The sequence below is a fragment of the Malus sylvestris genome, chromosome 8, assembly GCF_916048215.2.
Source record: "Malus sylvestris chromosome 8, drMalSylv7.2, whole genome shotgun sequence".
NCBI classification, from domain to species: Eukaryota; Viridiplantae; Streptophyta; class Magnoliopsida; order Rosales; family Rosaceae; genus Malus; species Malus sylvestris.
This window is the reverse complement of record NC_062267.1, coordinates 12191177-12203474: the sequence shown is the minus strand read 5'-3', so window position 1 is coordinate 12203474 and position 12298 is coordinate 12191177. Positions and strand designations below refer to the sequence as shown.

Sequence of the window (12298 nt, the reverse complement as noted above, 5' to 3'; positions counted from 1 at the left end):
AACGTTATTGCTCTACTCAAAAATAGTACAAAGCAACTCCAAAGTTAGCAAAAGTCAAAGTGTATTAATTAGGGAATGGAGATGTGGTACACGAAACTGGAAATCAATGAAGCATCAAATTGGTTAGACTTTAGTAGTTGACTGGATTCTTTATCTGGGGAAGAGATCATTTGTGGTGGATTGTATAATGTATATATATTCCTTTTCTCTCCCTTTCTTAACATCATGCGAATATATTAGCCAAAAGGGTCACTAGACTGCCCACGAAGGGTCACTGACTCTGCGCAAAGGGCCAAACGATTCAGAACTCAAATGGGGTCGTTTTGAAAGCTGATATGACCTTTCAACATCCTAGATGCCGACGTTAACGTAAACGTCCGATTATATTTATTTTCAATAAAGTTTGTCTAAAGAGTGCATCACCAAAATTAATAAAATCAGTTCTTCCTCTCGCCTAGATGCCGATGTTAATTAATGTAAACGTTCGATTATGAGTTATTTCCTGTTAAATTTTGGAGCTGAACGGACCAAGTTACGAATGGGATATTCTTAGATCTGCACAAGCAGAAAGAAGGGAATCTTATAGGTGTACATTAAGAGATCAAACACATCTCTGCCCGCAAAAAAGGCACATCAACAACATTAAGAAAATAAGTCCTCCCTCTCGCTATAAAGGGAGTCATGACTCATGAAGGACCAATATATATGAGCAAGTAAAGAGTTTTCTGTTATAAATAGACAAAAGTTAGAGAAATAACCCTTGCTAGGGACATGAACTAAGTGGATGCAAAATATCACACTATAACTTTAGTAGCTATAACACAAAAAGGATGACAGATAAAGAGAGGGATTGAGAGATACTGATATTATTTTTTTAGTTCTTTCTTTCGCAGTGTGTATTTTGATAACACACGGAGTGCTCTATTTATAGCGCCACATCCATGATATACAAATGAGGGATTGAGAGATACTGATATTATTTTTTTAGTTCTTTATTTCGCAGTGTGTATTTTGATAACACACGGAGTGCTCTATTTATAGCGCCACATCCATGATATACAAATGAGGGAAATCATTGCTCCTTTTGACAATATCACACCTCCACTATTAATTCACTATTCTAAAGTCTTCTCATCTTTTGCCAAATGCATGTGGGCATTCATCCCACTAATTTTACAACATTTGCATGTTTTACTTTGTTTTTGTTGATGAATGATGATGCCTTATTTTAGGGAAACTATTAAAAATGATTTCAAAACTTTAAATTTTAATTAAAAAAAACATTCAAATAACTTTATTTAATGGTTAGGACAAAAAAATAAACAAAGTTCTAACAAGATACTTTGCGCGAGTCCCATGAACCAAGCCCATGTACATGCGCTGGTCATCCATGCACTAGTCATCCTACTCTCACTTGAGGTAAGATGAGAGGAAATCCATATAGGAGTCGTCGCAATTAAAGATAAGATGAGAGAAAATCGGTTAAAGTGGTTTGGACACGATAAACGAAGATCTATCGATGCTCTGGTTAGAAAATGTGATTATGAGGCAAAGACTCAGGGAAAAAGAGGTAGATGAAGACCTAGGAAGATTTGGAAAGAGACTATAAGGAAAGACAGTACTTGGAGCTTACGGAAGACTTTGCGCAAAACTGAGCAGAGTGACGTTATAGGATTCAGACAACCGACCCCACTTAGTAAGATAAAACTATGTTGTTATTGTTGTAATAAAACTAAATATGATTATGGTATATAAGTTTTCTTTCAAAATTTAGTCACTTTGGGAAATGATAGTACTAACCCAACTGATTATCTCTACCTGGCATTTTCCAATATGCAATAAAGTCTATCTATTGACAACAACAAAAAGAGTACATCACCAACATTAATAAAAGGAGCAAGACATCACCAACATTAATAAAAGGAGCAAGACATCACCAAATTAATAAAAGGAGCAAGACATCACCAACATTAATAAAAGGAGCAAGCGACCCTCTACCACAGGAATAGAGATGAGTGTTGCCCTTACACTATGACATGAGTTACCCCGGCATTTTCCAAAATGGCACTAACATTTCGGACTTGGATGGTCTACGAATCTTATGGGCTAAAGTGTTTCCTTGGGCTGGACCCAAATTGCTAGCCCAACAAGCTAAGGAAATGGAGGTAGGAAAACTGAGGTCATTCTGGTAAATTAACAGCTTTGTCTGATCTCTGATAATTGATTGCAGAAAGCAAAGGCTCCACTCCGCTGAAAAACATGGAAGACCTTGGATCACTCTCCTCCCATGGCTTCCCATTCGAATGCAGACCCTAGAGGTAAATTACCCTCTTCATATTTACTACTTTTAATTTAGATTCAATTGCTTTTATTCCCCTCCCGGATTTTTCACTGCTGTAAGCTGTAACTTTTTGCATTTTACCTGCTGCTCTCTGGTTTTCCTCTCTAAAGCTGCCCAATTTGCTTCTTTTCGTTTTGAGTAAAGTTTAAACTTTGAAAATTATTACTTGCAGAGTAAAAGTTTCAGAATTTACATTTTTTGAGCTAGTTGGAGAAGCATGAAGGGCCATGAACACAAGGTAAATTTTTGTTGAACAGCTTTTACTTTTTCAGTCTTTGAAGTTCTTGTGTGCTTTTGGCTTCAATTAGAAGCACTTTTAGATGGTAATCTCAAGTAGCTTTAAAATTTCTTAGCTTTGCTGTTTTGCATGTTTAGATTGAGTAAAGAGGCAGCATATGAGATTGGGAATATTGGAATTTGGAAACCAACACAGACCAGTTATTTAAAACTCTTAGGTTGAATTTTGTGCTGCATAAGATATTAAAATTAGAAGAATTATGACTTGGGTTTTCATTTTATTACACAGATGGCAAGAATGGAGGACATTCTAAACCTTCCGGTACAAGATCCTCCGTGTGCTGAGTTTTCTGCTACTCATATTAAGTGGGTGAAAGTGGAAGGCGGTCGCCAAGGCGGCGATGATATTGCCCTAATCCCATTTGCTAGGGTGGGTGATTTTGTAAAAGGAGAATCTTCAAATGCTGAATGCCCTGCCAGCTTCCGCGTCGAGTCAAGAAGGAAGAGACCTGAGGGGAGCATCAACAAGCCAAGGGTTGACGGTTATCTTGAATATACACTGTATGTTGTTTCTGTTGTCTTGTGTGTTGGAGTTCACTATTCCTTTAACCGTTTTGAAAATGGCCGCTTGATTTGCTGCACTAATATCTGCCTAGTTGCGAACAGCTTGTACAACACTTGCAAAATTAGGAATTCATTTCAAATTTAAAATCATTAGTTATAACTTTCAGAAAATTGATATTCAGGAACTTTTTTTTTTTTTGAGTGCAATAATCAGGAACGTTAACTATTGAATCCACTGCAAACATAGGTAGCTGCAACCGTATACCATTAAATTAAAAGCATTAAGTGATCATCAACATAAACCTAAGACACGTAATTTTGTATATGGTGATTCATCAGATACTGGTGTTCATATGGTCCTGAAGACTACCGAGAGAATGAATCTGGTCTGATGGATGGTTCTAGTACAAAGCCCGCATCCGGAAAGGGAAGCAGGCCTGGAAGGCGTCACATGATGAGAGGCTGCCTATGCCATTTCACTGTAAAGCGGTTATATACCCGGCCACTCCTTGCTCTCATCATCTATAACCAGAGAAATCATGTAGATAAGTCAGGATCTCCATGCCATGGTATACTTGATCAGGATGCTATGGGAACGAGAGCCATGTATGCTCCACGAATATCAGAGGAGCAACGCCAGAAAGTGATGTCTATGCTTTATGTTGGAATTCCTTTGGACAATATAATTCAGCATCACATGGAGCTGGTCGAGGGGCATGGTGGACCTCATAACCGTGATGATTTTCTAAGTCGCAACGATGTTCGAAACATGGAAAGGGGGATTCGTAATTCTTCTCCTCAGTTACATCCAAATGATGGATGCAGTATAAAGATGTGGGTTCAACGCCATCGCAAGCATGTTTTCTACTTTCAAGATAACTCTGTTTCAGAGCCATTTGTTTTAGGGATACAGACAGATTGGCAGCTGCAACAGATGCTCCAGTATGGACATAATAATTACATAGCTGTCCATTCAACATTTGGTTTAAAAAAACTTAAGGTATCTTGATTTATAGTTACTTGCTGTGATCCTTTTCTTTCATGTTGTTAGCTGTCATGCATATAATTGATGACATAATACCTGATTTTTTACCCCTGCTATTAGATGTCATATCCTTATTGTGATTTTTGGCCCCTCTTAACAGTATCCGTTGTGTACATTACTTGTTTTCAACCCATCTCGGAATGCCATACCAGTTGCTTGGATCATTACCTCCTCTTTCATCAGTCAAGATATCCACAAGTGGATTGGGCCACTGGCTGAAAGAGTCCGAACGAAGGACCCAGGATGGAGACCCGATTCCTTTTTAGTGGATGATCCTTCCTTTGAGATTTCTATATTAAGGTAATATCATTAGTTTTGGGAGGGGGGAGTTGCTTTGCAGGTTTCTCATAGAGTTTGTTTTTACACTGAACTGAATTTACACTGGGATTATTTTCTTTATTACAGGGAGGCTTTCCAATGCCGGGTCTTATTATGTATCTGGCATGCTCGGCATTCTTGGATAAGACGGATTTTAAAGACATGCTGCAACTTTGATGTGCAGCGAGAGGTATTTAAGCAGTTAGGCTGGCTTTTGTATAGCACAAGGAGTGGGTCGAATGCTATGGATGCAGTTGAGGAGTTTATGCAAGTATTTGTTGATCAATGTGCCTTTATGGATTATTTTAAGAGGCGATGGTTACCAAATTTAGGTATTTTCCTTTCTGTGCCTGATCTTTATGCATAAAAGAAAACATCTTTGCTCTTACTCAGGAGTGAGGCCCAAGTACGTGTTTTCTGTCAAACGGCCAATGCTGCCTGATACTGCTGGTTTTTGTGTTTCAACTCTGTTTGATATAATTTTTTATGCTTTGCATTTTACACGGCTGGTTTCAAACCCAGTGAGAGGACGGTATTGTGGCCTGTTAGGTAGTTGACACGCGAAGTATAAACTGTGTGGTCACATGAATACTGAAATGTGATAAGGTCACAAAATGAAATTGATGTGATAGATTTTGTGACCAATAACCATTACAATGGCCCTTTCGAATATTTTAAGCTATCATGTTGTTATCCCAAACATTGAATTTGTATATGCCCTTGCTGTCCAGAGTTGTGGGTGAATTGCATAAGGTCTCTTCCTGTGGCCAGTCCAGAGCCAAATGCTGCAATTGAGTCCTATCATGCGAGGTTGAAATCCAAGCTTTTCAATGAACAATATGCGAATTCCTGGTTGAGAGTCGACTGGTTGATACACACACTCACAACTGAATTTCACTCTTCGTATTGGTTAGACCAATATAGCATGGAGACTGGGTATTTTGAAAATTTGAGGGACAAGTCTTTTTCAACGAATGCTTGGTATCAGGCATTGCAGATCCTAGATGTTGATGTCATACTAGATGAGCAAAATCTTCAGTATGCAAAGGTCATCTCACAAACGGACAGAAGCCTGGCATACACTATCTGGAACCCTGGTTCGGAATTCTCATTCTGTGATTGCCCTTCGTCAAGGCTGGGAAATCTCTGTAAGCATGTCATCAAGGTAGCGATCTCATGTAAAGATCGGCAGGTTGCAAGACCATTATTGGCTGCTCAAGTTTATCGGCAGACCTTGCTTACTCTTCTTCAAAATATCCCAGATGATCCTCTAGTTCTTGATCATGCCATTTTACATGCGACCCGTTTGCAACAGGACATTAAAGCCTTGGAAGTATTGTCTAATAGTGGTTTGCTCCAGCCTTTAACTTCAGAGATTAATTCACATGTAACAGACAATGTACTTTTTCCTCATCTTGATTGATTAGGCCATCAAAATGGAGATGCTCACATGCATGATGCTTTGAAGTAATGGTCTTCGATACGGCTCATGGTAAGACTCAAAGTACAGTTCACGCTTTTTGCCTCAGTGAGCTTTGAAATTCTTTGGCATTCGTGCTTCTCATTTCTGCTATCAGTTTTAAATTTAGCTTTCAAGTATTGAGCCTTTCTCACTAGAGTTTGATTTTTCAATTGTTATTTAGATTATCCGTTCTATTTTTCCTTTCTTAAATGAAATGAAGATTGGTGACTTTCTTCTGCCTGCAGCGAAGATGGAACAAAGATTCTATGGTTGCTTGTTCTGATTCATGGATATTGAAGCAGATCAATGGAGAAGGTAATATTGAGACCTAACTTTTCCTAAAGATTTGTAAGCATTTTCAATCCAATAACCATCATTGCATAATACATTTAGATCGAAATATAAGTAAAAGAAAGCTCTTAATATAACGGAATTATGAATCTAGAGATCTTTGTAATTACATTCCAAGTAGCCTAGTACTACATCTTCCAACTTATTATCTACTTAAAAAAAAACAATCCATAACAACTTGAAAAGATAAAATAAGAAGAAAAAAGAATAACCCTCCGTGTGCATTGTCTCCTTGTTCTTCTTGTGTTCACCTTCACCATGTAACTTGATAGTTGATGGCATTCTTTTGTGTTCTTTGGTTGCAGTGGTAGAGATAAAGACTTGGCAATTATTTCAAAAGTTGAAATGCTTTTCAGAGTTGTGGGAGTCTAGTGTATTGGTCTCAAAGCTGTCTGGAAGGTAGAGAAGAAACGGAAGGAATCACTAATAATATGGTGGTGGTGGAGGTGAAGGGTAGGAGGGTTCTTCAATTTAACAGGCCATCATTTACTGGAGTTGGTGGTGAAGGTGAAGGTGAAGGCGAAGGCGGAGAAGATGACACACATGGTGGTGGGGATGGAGGCGGCGGAGAAGTTAGCACACATGGTGGTGGCGATGGAGGTGAAGGAAGTGGTGAAGGCGGCGAAGGATGAGAATGTGGTGTTGGTGGGGGAGAAGGTAATGGAGGTGGTGGTGAATTCTGATGAGGGCATGGTGGAGGGGGTGGTGGTGAGGGAAGGCAAGGAGGTGAGGATGGTGGAGGTGGAGGAAGAGGAGGATGAGGCTGTGGTGGTGATGGTGGCTGAAGTGATGGAGATGGCGGAGGCAGTGGTGGTGATGGTGGATGCAGTGGTGGTGATGGTGATGGAGGCGGAGGTGATGTTAATGGTGGTGAAAGTGGTGGAGATGGTGGGGGAGGCAATGGAGATGGTGGAGGAAGCGATGGAGATGGCGGAGGATGCGGTGGTGGTGATGGTGGAGGCGGTGATGGTGATCGTGGAGGCGGTGATGGTGATGGAGGTAGTGGTGATGGCAAAGGTGGTGGCGGTGATGGTGGATGTGGTGGCGGTGGTGATGGTGGAGGCGGTGATGGTGGAGGCGGTGATGGTGATGGAGGCAGAGGTGATGGCAGAGGTGGTGGCGGTGATGGTGGATGTGGTGGTGGTGATGGTGAAGGCGGTGGTGGTGGTGGTGGAGGCGGTGATGGTGATGGAGGTGGAGGTGATGGCGAAGGCGGTGGTGGAGATGGTGGAGGTGGTGGAGGTGGTGGTGGATGCAATGGTGGTGATGGTCGAGGCAAAGGTGATGGTGGAGGTGGAGGCGATGGAGATGGTGGAGGCGATGATGGAAATGGTCGAGGCAGTGGTGGTGATGGAGGATGCGGTGGTGGTGATGGTGTAGGCGGTGATGGTGATGGTGGAGGCAGTGGTGGTGATGGTGGTGAAGGAGGAACAAAAGGATAGCATCCAAAAGAACTACAATCAACTTTCTTAGACAAAGCCAATTTGCATTGCAACAAGGTTCTCTGCTTTGGCCTTTTCCGCAAGCAATTCTTGCTGTCGTCAAACTCCTTCAACTTCAAACACATTGGTGGCTCGACGGTGAAAAAGTTGTGCTCAATGCTAAATTTTGCCAGATTCTGAAGTTCACAAACACCTTCTGGTATAGTCCCTCTGAGCATGTTATGAGCCACATTCAGCTGCTCCAAGCTTTCCATTTCAACTATTTCCTTCGGCAACTCTCCCACAAACCGATTATGGCTCACATCAAACACTGTCACTTTCTTTAGCATCCCTATCTCCCTTGGCAAACACGAGTGGAACCCATTGTTAGTGAGCACCAATTCATTTAAATTCTTGGACATGTTGCCAAGGCTGGCCGGTACACATCCATGGAAGTTATTGTTAGCAAGAACAATGACTGAGACCGGCGAGTTCCCAAAATTATTTGGCAATTCGAAGGAAAATCTGTTGTGGTTGATGAAGATTGCATCAAGGTCCTTATCAAACAGTTCCTTGGGGACTTCACCTTCAAACTCATTGAATCGCAGGTCCAGAAATTTTAGTGCTGGCAGCTGAAGAACAACATCAGGAAATTCCCCAGCAAAGCGGTTGTTGCTTAGATCCAGCTCGAAAAGCAGCTGCAACTTGTTGAAACTCTTTGGGACTTTGCCACAGAAACGATTTGAGTTGATGTGAAACAATGCAATATCCGAGAGAAGACCAAGCTCTTCCGGGAGAAACCCTGCAATGTCAGCATGGTTTAGATCAATGCCGGCAACCGTTTGGACCGACGGGTCGTCTGGGGCTTGGGCGCAGAAGACTCCAGTGTATTTGCACACATCGGATCCAACCCAGTTGGATATTTGATCCCAAGGATCCGAGACCATGGCTTGCTTCCATGCTTGGAGGGCAATGTAGGCACTTCTGAGTCTTGAGTTTTCAAAAACAAGGGAGTCTGGGACTGTCACAGTCTCACCTCGTGACCCATCTTGGTCAATGTAATACAAGAGCTGCCTTTGCTTGTAATGTGACGTCCGCAACGAGTCTCTCAGGCCGGCATTGTGCGAAATCTGAAGCTCTTCGCCAGCAGCAGCACCGAGGAATAAGATCGGTATGAGGAAAATGGAGAGTACAAAAATGTGAATGTTTCTTCTCTTCATCACATGCAAAGAGATCACATCTAATGGGTTCAATTTCTCTGGGCTAGCTTTCTCAGCAGGTATCAGAGAAGAAGAGAGGGGTTTGGAGGTGGAAAACTGATCAAATTCTCCAGGGTGAAAGTAAAAAAAGCTCAGTGCCACTGATTAGGTAAATCTTCGGTTTTCACTGTACTCCAAGTGTACGAGGAGCGGCAGTTAGGGGTAAAAAAACTAGACTTACTGGAAGTGATGAGCGCATGTGTTTATTACATCTGTGTGAAACTGGATCAGTCCAAACATAGACACCGTAAATTTGGGGTGGTTTCCCATTTTAACGCTCATCTTGGACTCGATCAAGTTTTTGACACCACTTTAGGGGGGGCTAAGCTGGGTGTGTGTTGTAAAGATACGATAATTTTGGGAGGATTTATAGTGAGGAAACATAATTAAGAGTTTGAGCTCAGCTAATGACGGTTGTTTATGATCGTAGATAACTTTTAACCGTTGATGCGTACGAGTCTCATGATGAACCTATTAAAAGTCGATAATGCGTGTTTCGACCTAGATAACGCGTGTTTCAACCTAGATAATTAGACCTAGATACTTAACAGTTGACACTTGCATCACATTCAGACGCAACTTTCAACTGTACGTGCAATGCAAATGAGTCTCGAAGATACTCGATTACGTCGGTAAGATTTTATATATACATTAATGGTTGACAATCTACATGCCATTGTAGTTGCATGAGTGTAACAACATTAATAGTTTGATTATGCACGTCAAACTTATGTACACTTAGCTAACAATCATCCACGCGCACATATATAAGCTTCAGCGTTACAAAAGTGAAAAGTGGGAATTGAAGGATTCATGCATTGCAAGATGAGATCAATACAGCTATCCAATCAAGCTGCTTCTGAAAAAGGTTAAAAGTGTTTTAAACGATAAGGATCCTTTTCGGATCTTCTTTTTGGGGATCCTAAGAATCCTCACATCATAGTAGTTCATCGTATATCGTACGGTCAAGTTTTGTTAGGTACTATTTGTATTTAATTTTAAATAAAAAAATTCAAAATGATTTTTTACCGCACAATTTACGATGAACGGTTAAGATGTAAAGATCCGTAGGATCCCCACAATTTAGATCCGGATGGGATCCAAATCCATTTCTAAAGTCATAGAAGTACATTTAGAAAAGCATTCAGAAATGCTTTTTCAAAAAGCACTTTAATTTTTCTTTTCTTTTTTTTATAAATAAAATGTCAAACGTGTTTTTAATAAAAACACTTCTAATGAAGCGTTAACATATCGAGGGCGAGAAAGTTGGTTCAACTACAAACCTTTGTCACAGTCGCTATGTCATCCTCTTTAACTCTTTAGGTTTTCTAAAAGAGATTTCTCACTGTGTTAAGAACACGGCTTAATACATTAAGTGTCATAATACTTTGGAAAAAAAAAGTGCCATAATACAAGTTATAGATACATAAAAAAAGTTCCTACTTAAAATATTACAGGTGTGATGAAATTGAGATTTCTCCATAAAACCAATTGGCAATATGAGAAGTAACTCAATATCATAAAGCACATAGCAAACTTTGTTCCTCATCAATGTGGGAACTCTCAACACGCCCCCGCACGTGTGGCGGATTTTCAAACCTACACGTAGACAACAATTGGGTGACGTGGAGTGGGTGTGGCCGTTTGTCAAGTTGGTTGAATCAAACACTCTCAACAAGGTGTACCAAATTGTATTCTCGACATACAAAACTTTCTCGTTTGGGACAACAGTAAGAAACAAAGGAAACAGGACAGGCAGCATGTGATTGTGAAGAAGTGCAGAGTTTTTCACTTTTTCCATGACAACGATCTAGTGTCATTGGGAAAGAGATCTTCTTCGGATCCCTTCCTCTTAATCCATCAAATCAGGGAATTTATGTTGTTGAAAATTGATCTAACGGCTGAAGTTATTATAACTTTTAAAGTGGACCCCCTATTTGTAGTCATTTGATCAAATTTCAACGGTACAAATCATTTGATTTGGTGGATTAGAAGGAAGGAATTCTCTCCGAATCATTTGCCTGTTCATCGGTCCGGATCCCTTTCCCTGGTCATCGGTGCCTGCCTAGTGTCTACTGTGTGTTCAAGATAACAGGGCACATTTATAGCCTTCTATCTCAATGATTGTAATTGGCATAAGCACTTTAAATTATAAGACGCGACATCTGCAAAAGTAAGGTCTTTAATTCAAATCTTATCGTTTTTAAGATTTATCGAAAGGGGGTATGTTTTTTGTTCTCCGGTTTGTAGTTCTGCAAGCTAGGAGCGCATTATCATGGATAGAACGTCAGGAATATACATAAGCTAGGAGCACATTGTGGGAACAGAGTCATACAAAAACAAATTAATCAGATCATTATCGAGATAGTGAAAGGACAGAACGTTGAGCCATACAAACCAAAAAGGTTATCAAGATTCAAGATAAAGAATGGATAAACATCATCGTATTAAAAAATGAAAAAAAAATGCTCATAAGTAAAACATGAAATTTGAGAGAAATTAAGACATCAATTAGAAAAAGAAAAATGTCAGGAATATCACATTAGTTTACCCTCAACTTTTTAATCTCATTTTAAATTGGTCTCAACATTTTTAAACATTCTAAACAAATACCTAACCTATTGAATGTTGCATCTGTTAAGCCCTGGTTAATTTTCCAAACATACATTATATTCAAAACCCACCAACTGGGTATATCATGATCAACATTAATATTAGTTGCCTCAAAAATCTAAATTTCAAACATAGATTATAAATTATACAACTCAATGATCAAACATGTATTGAATTGAATTGAAAATGGACCCACATTGAAATTACATCAAGAGAGCTATCTCCTAACAAAGAAGGGAGTTAAGAATTCATATAGGATTTCAAGGAGTTTGTTTTTCCTCATGTAATTTCCTCATTCGTCGGAACTCGGCTCATAAAACTTTCATTTCTTCTTTGCGAGCAATGAAGATGGTGGTGGTCGCATCATGGTAGTCGACACCAGTTTAGCAACCTTCATGACCTTATTTTCGATGTTGGCGGCTTGAGTTGTAAGGTGGAGCTGCGTTGTGTTTGGAGATAATGGCCTAATGGGGGGGTGATGATTGTTAGTTGGTGAATGCTATATGCTTCCATGACCTTCTATTGATTGTAGAGACAAAGTAAGTCCTAGTTCATTTAACGAATTTTTAACTTGGCTTAATAGATGTGACATTTCCAATACGTTAGGTCCTTATTTAGAATGTTAAAAAATATTGAGATCAATTTAAAATGACACAAAAAATTTGAGGAGCTTTAAGTACTTAATCT

At 39.9% G+C, this 12298-nt stretch overlaps 2 protein-coding genes across 3 annotated transcripts; one reads left to right on the top strand and one right to left on the bottom strand.

The window, feature by feature from the left end:
• The first annotated feature begins 2217 nt into the window (after nucleotides 1-2217).
• Nucleotides 2218-6791, top strand: LOC126630944 (uncharacterized). Of its 2 annotated transcripts, none has more exons than XM_050301106.1 (9): nucleotides 2218-2318; nucleotides 2514-2579; nucleotides 2868-3139; nucleotides 3482-4142; nucleotides 4288-4487; nucleotides 4593-4837; nucleotides 5237-5997; nucleotides 6218-6282; nucleotides 6624-6791. In XM_050301106.1, the coding sequence occupies exons 2-7, from the start codon at nucleotides 2559-2561 to the stop codon at nucleotides 5926-5928; spliced, it is 2091 nt and encodes a 696-aa protein (XP_050157063.1). In that variant the 5' UTR covers nucleotides 2218-2318; nucleotides 2514-2558; the 3' UTR covers nucleotides 5929-5997; nucleotides 6218-6282; nucleotides 6624-6791. The 2 variants fall into 2 exon arrangements, with proteins under 2 accessions (XP_050157063.1, XP_050157062.1); XM_050301105.1 differs by having other exon boundaries at nucleotides 6213-6282.
• On the bottom strand, nucleotides 6784-9040 carry LOC126630942 (leucine-rich repeat extensin-like protein 4). Its single transcript, XM_050301100.1, has one exon. It carries the CDS (start codon nucleotides 8957-8959, stop codon nucleotides 6785-6787), a length of 2175 nt encoding a protein of 724 aa, XP_050157057.1. The 5' UTR covers nucleotides 8960-9040; the 3' UTR covers nucleotide 6784.
• Nucleotides 9041-12298: the final 3258 nt, after the last annotated feature.